Here is a 12,244-nt window from a genome sequence, read left to right as displayed (position 1 = left end):
CAGTTTTCTGCTTTCTGAGCACTAAAGAGTTGCTCATTGATTTCCTCCCAGGAGACAGATCAGTTGTTTTTCCCTCCAGTCGACCTTTAGCAGCAGGTGTTGGAGCCGGAGCCGGTTTTTAAATGGAGTGAAGAAGCATCGAGTCACACTTCATTACACCGACAGCATTGACTGGATCTCTGGACGCCGTCAGCTGCTCATAGTGTCCAGAGAGGAGAGACTCCATCACTGAAGGGAAGACCTCTTTTTATATGTCATTGATACACAACGTTAATATTTAGATCATTTGAATATTTACAAGCTTATAGCATCACTGCATGTTTTATCTCAATATGCCACAGACAAGTTGGGCTCTTCAAATGTCCAGAAAATCAGTGGTCAGTGGTCGGCTATTTTACTGATATTTAGGATATTTTACTATTTTTTGTCTGATACTTTACTAACATTTTTGTGATATTTTACTATTTATTTATTTTTTTACTAACATTTCTTAGGTATTTTACTAATATATTTGGGATATTTTATTTGTTCATCACTTTAATGTTGCAGCTGGTAAAGGTGGAGCTACTTTTAATTATTCTGGGATATTTTGTGAATATTTTTTCGGATATTTTACAATTTATTGTCTGATTAATTATATATAATAAAAATAGAAATAATATAAATTATATTTTTAAGATATTTTAGTAATATTTTACTGATATTAAGGATATTTTAAAAAAAAATTGACTGATACTTTACTTACATTTTGGGATATTTTACAATTTTTTTTATTTTACTAATATTTCTTGGACATTTTACTAATATTTTTGGGATATTTTATTTTATTATATATATGTTTTTTTTATTTTTTTTATTATCACTTTAATGTTGCAGCTGGTAAAGGTGGAGCTGCTTTTAATTATTTTTTTATTTTACTAATTTTTGTCTGATTAATTCAACAATACTTTTCTGATGTTTAACTTATATTTTTATGATATTTTACAAATATTTTTGTCGGCTATTTTACTGATATTTAGGATATTTTACCATTTTTTTCTGATATTTTACTCACAATTTTGGGATATTTTCACTATTTTTGATCTTACTAATATTTCTTGGATATATTACTAATATTTTTGGGATATTTTATTTGCTCATCACTTTAATGTTGCAGCTTGTAAAGGTGGAGCTACTTTTAATTATTTTTTGTATATTTTGCGAATATTTTTTTGTATATTTTACAAATATTTGTGTGATTAATTCATCAATATTTTTCTGATATTTAACTTATATTTTTATGATATTTTACTGATATTTAACAATTTTTTGTTCGATACTTTACAAACATTTTGGTATATTTGACTATTTTCTTATTTTACTAATATTTCTTCGCCTGGACATTGTAACTTTGCAGAAATTTTACATGCACAAAAAACTACATAACACATTAACAGAAAGGGGAAAAGCACAACAGTTTCATAGGACCGCTTTAATGGATTTCTAAGCAGATTTATGGACGTCTATCCTCAAAATTGTCGCCATCGCCTTAGAATTTCTTAAAGTAAAGTTAAATAAGCTGAAAGTTAAGGAATACGCAAAATGCAAAATGACCATTAGTTTATAAATGACTCACCCTGTGTTACCTTGAATTCTTAAAGAAAATTCTTGAAGTTTTCCTCTCATGCCTCCACGGTGAACGGAGAATCAAAAAACGCAGAAAAGTCTAAAAACAGGCGGGCTGGACGAGAAGCACACCTGTACAAGTGTAAGACTGTTTATGTGGAAGTGTTATAAATAGTGATGTTTTAGTGAAGATGCGTGTGTTTGTGAAGTAGTGAGCGTCCGACTGGATAAATGAGACTGTGATTATTCTGCACCGGTTGTCTGAGAGTTTGTAAACAGATGTTTTGATATAGTTTAGCTGTTGTTAAACGCCGCTCCGTTTACTTCAATTAACCAAGACTTTTCTCCGTTGTTCAATTCAACGTTCACGTGGAGAGAAAAACAACGTTTTCTTCAAGAATTCAAGGTAACATTTGAAATACTGATGATCATTTAGTGAGTTAAGTATTCTTTTAAGTAGTAGTATTATCAGTGTGGTCAGACTTTAGTGTCCGTTACCTCCTCAAAGTTGTCGATCATGAAGAAGATGTTGGGGTAGCTCATCTTGGACTCTTCTCCTTTGCTGTCCATGGCGTGTTTACTGGGAGACGCAAACACTTCCTGTGGAAACATCACAGACGGACTGAATAAAGACCAACAGCTTCATTAACCTAAAAATAAATAAATAAATAAAACCAGCTAACTGTGTGATGACAGAGCTGTGTGGTTTCATACCTGACATTTCTTCTTATGGATGTGGATATCTCCGGCGTCTGAGCGTGTGCAGACCGCACACGTCACCACGTAGTCCAACTGCAGAGATAGTAGAGTTATTGAAGTATTTAAGACATCACAAAATCTACATTCTTTCATATTCAAATACGGCCGTCTTTATTTCCTACTTGCATTGACGCTGACTGTGCACTTTACTATCTTGTTACTGCTTTGTCTTGTCTGTTAATGTTATACCATCCAGCACTTATATAAATAATTGTAGATAAAAGATTTTTCTATTAAAAAACAAACTATATTTGTTATATATGTGTTTTGGATGCCCTGTTGTAGCTTCATTCTGTGAAAAAACATTTGATTTTGGGTCACTTACATTTAGGTCGCTACAACGGCATATTAGGGCCGTTGTAGGCAAAAAAAAAAAAAAAAATGGAGAAAGAGAGGGGATAAAACTCAGAATTCCCAAGATTAAAGATGTAAATTTATGAGAAAAAATTTGGATATTCTCTGAGATTATAAAGTCATAATTCTGTGAGAAAAACGTCTGAAATTCTCTGAGTATAAAGCGGTACATTTACAGGAAAAGACTCAGTTTTCTTTTAAATTTCTGACTTTAATCTAGGATACATTTAAGTTTTTTTTCCGCAAATTTGTGAGTTTTTTCTTGTAAATTTACGTTTATATATATATATATATATATATATATATATTACACATTTTGTGTAAATTTACAACTTTCATCTCGAAAAAAATAGTTTTTTTCTCTGAATATTGTAGTAGTAGTAGTTGTTGACCTTCTGCAGGATGAGGTTCAGGTAGACGCTCTCCTCCCAGTCGATGTCGGGGTCACCGAGGCCCGGCAGCTTCTTGGAGTCTCTCCTGTAGACCTCCACCTCCACCTGAAACACAGCCAACACACACATTCATACCTTATACCTGACAGAGTGTGTGTGTGTTAATGTGAGCAGGTGAGTCTCAGATCAGGTGTAGACAGGAACCAGGACTCTGGAGACTTCCTGTCACATCATGTTAGACTTCAATAACATAGCAGAAACACGGAGGACGAGCTGCTGCAGGTCGTTCAGAGGATGACGAGGATCTATCTTTATTGATTCGTTGCTATGACAACATCAAGAGGAAAGTGAAACATGCAGATATCAGTCTGTGTCTGAGGTGCATTTTCTGCTTTCCAAGAACAGAAAAACATGTCCTCATAATAACAAAGAAAAACAGGTTCTGCTAATTTATTAAAAATCCCAAAGTATATAATCTCAGTATTCAGACCCATTTCTCTGGTAAATGAAGCTCAGGTGCATCCTGTCTGCTTTCATTATACTCCACATATCACTAGAACTGGATTGGATGATTTAGAAAGGCACACATCTGTTAATATGATTGGATACTAGACAACCACTGCTTTGGGGCCACATTGGATTTCTCATAATTATCTATATTAACATTATTTTTTGACTTGTAAACAAGGTAAGGATTTGAAAAATGTTCTTAACCGATAATTTCTTTTAACTGTTTTAACTGATAGCGTTAATCGGTTAAAATGCTTAACGTCGGTTAACGGTTAATTATTGACATCCCTAAAACAAGGTTAATGTGACCAGACAACTTGGTAGGGCTGGGCAATAAAATTATCTAAACAAATTTCATGAAAAAATCTTCCACGATAACGATCCTCTACGTACAAAACCACCAGATAAACAGCCGGACAGTGGCCTACGCCGTGGCCTACGCCGTGGCCTACGCCGTGGCCTCCGCCGTGGCCTCCGCCGTGGCCTACGCCGTGGCCTCCGCCGTGGCCTCCGCCGTGTCCTACTCCGTGGCCTACGCCGTGGCCAACGCCGTCACTACTGTTGTGGTTGTAAAACAGTGACAATAAATGTCATATATATTGTTCATATGTAATCAACAACCCGTTCCAATCATAAATATTTGTACATTATAAACCATAATTAACCTTCTGGTTTCTTTAGGGTTCTGTCCTGAAGAGAATACTCTTAAAATTGAGCATTTTTAGGCCTATTATTATTAAATATATATTGTGATCATTTTTGATTATATAAAATAAACTAGGGCTGCCAATCTATTAAAATAATTATTTGTGATTAATCGCAAATTAATCACACATTTTGTATCCGTTCAAGGGAGATTTGTCAATACAACATTGCTTTACAATAAACAAAACCTTTTTTAAATCTTATAAAAGTGTGTAAATACCATATACACTGTTTTTTTGCCATTATGCAATGTTTTTAATTTTAACCCTCACAAGACTAACTCTGTAATCATACCACCGTCTTCAGTTAAAGGTCAATCACCATTTAGATTTACGTCCTGTGGGCCAAAAGGAGAACAATGTAAACTGGACAGGGAAATGTGACTGAAGGAAGTGAAACCATCCACATGGACCACAGAGATGTTTTCTTTCCTAGGAAATAAATATCATGCAGCATCAGACTGGACTTCCACTGTTTTATCTGCTTATTTACACAACCAGCATCTTATTTGACTGTATTTATTATGTTTCTGTCACATGAAGCAGGACGACCTGACTTAGTTTAAACTGCTGTCAACATTTTATTCTTGCAGCAGGAGACACAAAGTGAATGCGCTGCTTTTAACTAAATATGTTTATTCTTTTTAAATATTGGTTTAAAAAAAGCTAAAATCAGAAACAATAAGCGTTATGTAAATGTTATATGAATAAAGTATTAAATAATGAAATAATGTTATATAAAGGGTGCTGTCTGTAGTATCTTTTGTTGTTTGAGACACATCAGTCAGTTCCTCCATGAAGGGGGGGGGTGGGATTTCCCATCGCCTTTCATTGCGTAACTATGGCAACCATCTATGTGCCCTACATGGTTTGTGAGTGATATGAAAGCTGGCGTGTGGAGACCTTGTATCTCCCTTTATATCACCAGGGTGTGTTTAAATAGAGATGAGACAGAGACGGAGGGGAGGACGGATTACACTTTAAACTATTCAGTTATTTTTCATTCCTCCCTTATTATTAGTTATTTCACTTTTTATTAAAAATATGTATTATTTTTCTTATTATTATTATTATTTTATTTATTTAAATTTCTCCCTTTTTATTTATTTTATTTTTCAAAAATATTTATTACTTTTATTATTATCAGTAGTAATATAATTTTATTAATATATTTATTTTCATTTCTCCATTATTAGTTATTTAACTTTTTCAAAAATATGTATTACTTTTATTATTATCAGTAGTAATATTATCATTTTATTAATTAATTTATTATCATTTCTCCCTTTTTATTTATTTTATTTTTTTCATAAATATGTATTATTTTTATTATTAGTAATAGTAGTATTATAATTTTATTAATTTATTTATTTTCATTTCTCCCTTTTTAGTTATTTAACTTTTTGCAAAAAATATGTATTACTTTTATTATTATTATTATTATCATCATTATTATTATTAATAATTTTCATTTCTCCCTTTTTAGTTATTTAACTTTTTTCAAACAATATGTATTACTTTTATTATTATTTAGTTTGTATAAAGTGAGTTTTAGATTCTGTTGGGGTTAAATAAAGTTGGACTGTGACTTTATAGAAATGTCAAACTGCTGAAATCTTCGTCTGATGGGAAAATTGATAGTTGCCGTAGGTGCCATTTGTCTCATTCAGAGTTATTATTGGTCTTTTGTATCATCTCATCTGCCTTGTCTTCATCGTGACAGGAAGACGAGAACAGAAACGTCAGACTGGCGACCTAAAACAACACCGCTCTGGATTAGTCTGGTTTCACTTCAACAAAACAGCCGGGAGTTTTATATTGACATTTCCTGTTTAAGATGGGGCTGTTATATACACTCAGTATCCAGTTTATTAGGAAAACCTAGACTAGCTGAAACCAAGTCAGTCTAATACAACAGTACAGCAGTAAATCCTCCTTCATGAAGGTTAATAATGTTTCATTAATCTTAAACTTAAATTTAGGGAGCAAATTCAGGGGTTCATCCCAATTTGATGTTAATTAATGTAAACACAAATGGATTATAACATATTAAGGAGTTGTTAAGGGGTTTTGTTCAGGGGTTTTAAGGGGTAGAAAAATAAATAATAATAATAATACGCATGAAAAGACGTCTTTCATTTTTGTTTTTGCATGGACTAAGGCAGTTTTGAGGCGTAAAAAAAATATCTAAAAAAACGATAACTGGGCTGATTAGTCGATTATCAAAATAGCTGCAGATTAATTTTCTTCGCCTAAAGCTCCACCTGAAACATTTGGATAAATCTTTGAAAAGCTCGTCACCTTTTTGCCCTCGGTGTTCTCGGCGCTGACGTAGGCGAGCTTCCTGCGGACGTAGAACAGCATGTCGTCCTGTCGAGGAGCAAACTTCTCCATGAAGTACGTGGAGAACATCCAGGTCCAGAACACGATGCGGTCATCCTTGAAACAACCTAAACAAACGCATGCAAATAATTAAACATTAATATACACAATGAATCATTAATAAACACGATTAAACATTAATAAACATGATTAAACAGCATTATTAGAGTCACCTTCTGAGGGAGCTACTGAGCTACAACCCGACAGTCATAGAAATCAGAAATACTGTCGTATTACTATTTGATATTTACTTAGGTTTATATCTATTTTAACTGCACTATTTTATGCCTTAGATTCTTGTTTTGCTTTTACTGTTACTTGTGTGATTTATCCTTTTTTATATATACATACGTATATATATATATATATATATATATATATATATATACGTATATATATATATATATATATATATATATATATACGTATATATATATATATACACGTATATATATATATATACGTATATATATATATATACACGTATATATATATATATATATATATACGTATATATATATATATATATATATATACGTATATATATATATACACGTATATATATATATATATATATATATATACGTGTATATATATATATATATATACACGTATATATATATATATATATATATATATACACGTATATATATATATATACACGTATATATATATATATATATATACACGTATATATATATATATACACGTATATATATATATATACACGTATATATATATATATACACGTATATATATACACGTATATATTATATATATATACACGTATATATATATATATATATATATATATACATATATATATATATATATACACATATATATATATATAGTATATACACGTATATATATATACATATATATATATATATATACATATATATATATATACATATATATAGTATATATATATATATACATATATATATATATATATACGTATATATATATATATATATAGATATACATACATATATATATATATATTATACAGTATATATATATATATATATACATATATATATATATATACATATATATATATATATATATATATATATACATATATAAGTATATATTAGTATATATATATATATATATATAATCATATATAGTATGATATATATATATATATATATATATATATATATATATATATATATATATATATATATATATATATACATATACATGTATATATATATATATATATATACACGTATATATATATATATATATATATATATATATATGTATATATATATATAGTATATATATATATATATACACGTATATATATATATATATACGTATATATATATATATATATATATATATATATACTATATATATATATATATATACACATATATATACACGTATATGTATATATGTATATATATATATATTATATATATATATTTATTTTTTTTTATTTTTATATAATTTTATTAATTTATTTATTTTCATTTCTCCCTTTTTAGTTATTTAACTTTTTGCAAAAAATATGTATTACTTTTATTATATATATTATTATCATTATTATTATTAATAATTTTCATTTAATTTTCATATATATATATTGAGCATTATTGAGGGAAACTGAGACCAAAGATTTTCATTACCAATAACTGCTTTGCTGGAACTGACAAATGACAAATAAAGAACCTTGAAATGTTCTTATAACAAACTCATTACTCTAAATATAACTGATTCTATCACTTTTAAAATCTAGTTATTATTTTCTTTTTTTTTAGGTTAATTTAATGTTACTTTATGGATTTTATCACTTAAAAAGAAACCTAAACCGTGCAGAAAACCTGTTACTAACATCTAATAATTTAATCATTAATTAAGTCAAAATTTGGGGCGTTTCCCACCTAAATATCATAACACTTAAAATGTCATTAATTTTCACCTTAAATCATGCAGACATTCATATAAACCAAATACCAATGATGGCATTAATTCCATAAAATAAAACATGATGAATCATTCATTCATATGAAAATGTATAAATATATAATTATGGTATTAAAACAGGAAGAGAAGGAGGGAAGAAAAAACAGAAACAACTCACAAGTTGAGAAAAAATAAAGATTAAAAGATAATATAACACACAAAGACACAGATAATCCATTTATAAAACAAGAATTAAAGCTCCACATTGAAACACGTCCCCTGTCTGTCAGTGAAGCGCCGCCCGCCCGCCACCCTTATAAAGGGCAGATGAGGTTTAAAAAGGGATGTTGAAGCAGGTCGATAAGCAGAAGTGTAAAAAAAGTGGCATTTATTAAGAAGAAGTTAACTGGAACAGAAGGCAAAAAATTAAACCCTAAAAACTAAATTAAACTGAAGTAAAAGAACAATAATCAAATGAAATCTGCAGCCTCACAGAAAGCTGCTAATTATTTATATTTAATCGCTTTAAAAAGACGCTTCAAGGCAACGATGTCTAATTTGTTAAATGCCTGTTGCCTCCTCGCGTCTATTCCTCACACAAGGAGAGGAGGCATGGAAAGGAATCGAGGATGTACAAACTGAGAAATGAGAATGAGGAGGAAGGAAGTGGAGTTTCCGTTGCAAGCTTTAAAAACAACGTGTGAAGTCGACCCAGCGGTTTTTTCTGTGGTCAGACTGTTTTATTATATTAAATTTAAATTAAAAATGCATGATTCCATTATTCTCCTCTGGCTTTTGTTCACATCTGAAGTAATTTCTCTCTTTATGGCCCATAAAACGACTGATCAATAATTCACATGCTGCTGCTGGATTTTCACACTCACTGTTTTTATTTTATTTTGAAAAATGAAAAGAAGATGTCTCATTGAGTGTGTGTGTGTGTGTGTCGACCACCTACCGCATCCCCCCCCCCCCAATCAACCCGGGGTGCTCCCTCCACCACCTTTCTACAGGCTGAAGCACCTGCCTGCCGCCCTAGCAACTGTTGCTAGGCAACCACTCGGAGGATGACATGGCATTAAGTTAAACTTCCTGTTGGAGCAGCTGCTTCCCTCATGCCTATAGAGCACAGAGAAACCCCCAAAAAACACAAAAACAGTGACTGGATTCAGGATGTAAGCTACAGATAATATTAATTCGATTCATTAAATGTAAAATTAAAAATAAAGAAACAAGAAATAACAACCGAGTATTTAGAAACTGGATATAAAGGAAGACATCCATGAGACAGATGCGTTTGAGGAGCATTTAAAAGCGCAAACAGTTAAAATTAATAAAAAATGGTTAATGAGGATGTCAAACTTCATCATATGTCTGCTAATATTACAGATGTTTGTACTAAATGTTTGAACGAGGTAGGAGCTCTATTTCTCCAGTAACGTCGACAGGTTCAAAACTTTTGGAAGGACGTTATAAAATGTTTGTCAGAGATGTTTAATACCAAAGTCCCTTTAAATGTCAGACTCTGGAGGACTTTATACAAACATCAAAACAGACTAAACTTCTGGACTTTGGACTTCTCCTACTATGTTGAAACACACACAACATTCAAAATGAAATCTCAACCCCTTTAAAGATATTATAGATAGATATAGATTATAGATATTATTTAAAATGTAGCTTTTTCCGTTTTTCTTTTCGTGTTTGTTTCATCCTTCTCCCCTTTTTATGAAACTGAAAAGTTGTCAGGCAAATCTCTACGGACAGTTACTATAATAAGCATTAAATCAATAAACATATATTTAAAATTTAAATCAATCAGATACATTTAAAGATGTCTTCCTCTTGATTTTGTTTCTAGAATTTCAAGAGAATAAATAAAAATAAAAGGTTTTATTTTCTTTGTTACATTCTTTTGCAAACCTTTTCTGATCTACAGTTGCATATTAAATATGATTTAACACCGACAGGTTTATATTCATCTGAACATCTCACAAGTGTCCGTCCTAAAATGTTGAACTACTCCTCTAACTTGATCATTTATTGTGACGGTTTGAGACTTTCTCAGATCTAAACCTCAAAAAATAAAAAATAAAAAACAGACGACATCGCCCAAATAAACAATCTGAGACTTCCTGCTGGTACTTCATAATAAAAGCCTTAACATAATATATATTAAATGTACATGACTTTCAGACTTATGAGACCAAACTTCATCCAGCCTTCATCAGGATTAGCTGCTCTCTGTCAGTGTTAATTAACTTTATCAGACCTGCTAACAGCAGCTCAGAGTGATGGGACATGACGGGCACAAAGAAATAAAATAAAAAACAGCTCTTAATCACTAGAATATATAGATGTTTTACTTCACTTTTACTTTGGTTGAATGTAAAGTCCTTGTATGACGAGATAAATGAGGCTCTGTAATGGAAATGAAAACATGGTGTATTGGCATGATTTAATTTCACAGTTCCGTAAATTGAATTATGGTTAATTTAACGTGGACTGTGAGGATTAACCTGGCTGGCTGTGATCTGCTCAGATGTGATTTAATTGTGAAACACCGGAGCTGAAACAGAAGAAGGTCATCGTGTTGGGATGTATTTTACACTGAAACGATTCCACAAACACTTCCTCATTAGGTTTAAAGGGACTATTTGTAACTTTCAGAAATGCTTGTTAACAGCGACACCTGTGGCCGGGAAACCAACGAAAGTCAGCGTCGGGCTCGCGCTTGTGCTCGCTCTAAAAAGACATGAACGAGCATTGCTCAAAGCAGTGAGGCGACACACGTCAGCTAAAAGCACAATATCACTCTATATTTCAGCTGCTTGGCAGTAATGTTAGCTGACCAGACCAAGGTCTCTCCATGAATCAATGCTGATCCTAGTGTTGGCTTCTCCTGTCTCAGCGCAGGCTGAGGCAGCGGGGCTCTGCAGCGAGAAACTCGTCTCCCTCCGCACGCAGCCGGAGTGAACAGGGAGACACCGGCACCCGGTCGGTAACGAGACGACAAGATTTCTCTCTGCAGAGTCCCGTCACTTCACAAGACACGGGAAACCTCTGTTGGTCTGGAGGAGCTGCAGCATTTATTTCTACACAAACGTCCACTGTACATTCACTAGATATTCTCAGAGCTACTAACTCTTCTGCAGTGTGAAGTGAGCGCGCGTTCACGTCTAGAGGTGGAGCGAGTACGCGAGAACGCGCACGCTGTCTGAGTGAAGGCAAGCAGAGGAGGAGCATATGCGAGCGCGCATGTGTCCCGACCCGGTACATTTATTTGCTTAAAAAGTTACAAACAGTCCCTTTAACTAAAAGAAATTAAATACACGATTTGATTGGAATACAGAAGTCCTAATATTGTTTTTTAATACATATATATATTAAATACAATATATAAGTATATAAGTATGGAAGTGCAAACAGCAACCTAAACTTAACTTGACATTTTCTTCTAATTAAAAGTTGAATTATGTCCTGATTTGAGGTTATATTTAATAAAAATGTTCTTTTTTATGGCTATTTTCTTAATGGACTTTGACAGATTTCCCAGAAGACTCCTGCTATTATAAAGGTCATTAAGATAATTTAACACCATTAGTGCCTAATTGC

At 31.7% G+C, this 12,244-nt stretch overlaps 1 protein-coding gene across 7 annotated transcripts in view; it reads right to left on the bottom strand.

Moving 5' to 3' along the window:
* The window catches only part of kiaa0930 (KIAA0930 ortholog), a 32,696-nt gene that overhangs the window by 9,698 nt on the left and 10,754 nt on the right, over positions 1-12,244 (bottom strand). For all 7 annotated transcript variants that reach the window (XR_005205590.1, XM_037761004.1, XM_037761006.1 and 4 more), the window contains 4 exons: positions 6,626-6,774; positions 3,111-3,215; positions 2,320-2,397; positions 2,104-2,205 (listed from right to left, as the gene is read on the bottom strand). Coding sequence is in view for 6 of the 7 variants with exons in the window: in XM_037761004.1 (XP_037616932.1) it covers positions 2,104-2,205; positions 2,320-2,397; positions 3,111-3,215; positions 6,626-6,774 (434 nt within the window). In the remaining variant the exon portion in view is untranslated. The remainder of the gene's footprint in view (positions 1-2,103; positions 2,206-2,319; positions 2,398-3,110; positions 3,216-6,625; positions 6,775-12,244) is intronic.

The sequence above is a fragment of the Sebastes umbrosus genome, chromosome 23 (genome assembly GCF_015220745.1).
Source record: "Sebastes umbrosus isolate fSebUmb1 chromosome 23, fSebUmb1.pri, whole genome shotgun sequence".
Classification (NCBI taxonomy): Eukaryota; Metazoa; Chordata; class Actinopteri; order Perciformes; family Sebastidae; genus Sebastes; species Sebastes umbrosus.
Note: the sequence above shows the minus strand (reverse complement) of the source record. Positions and strands in the feature narration are given on the sequence as shown.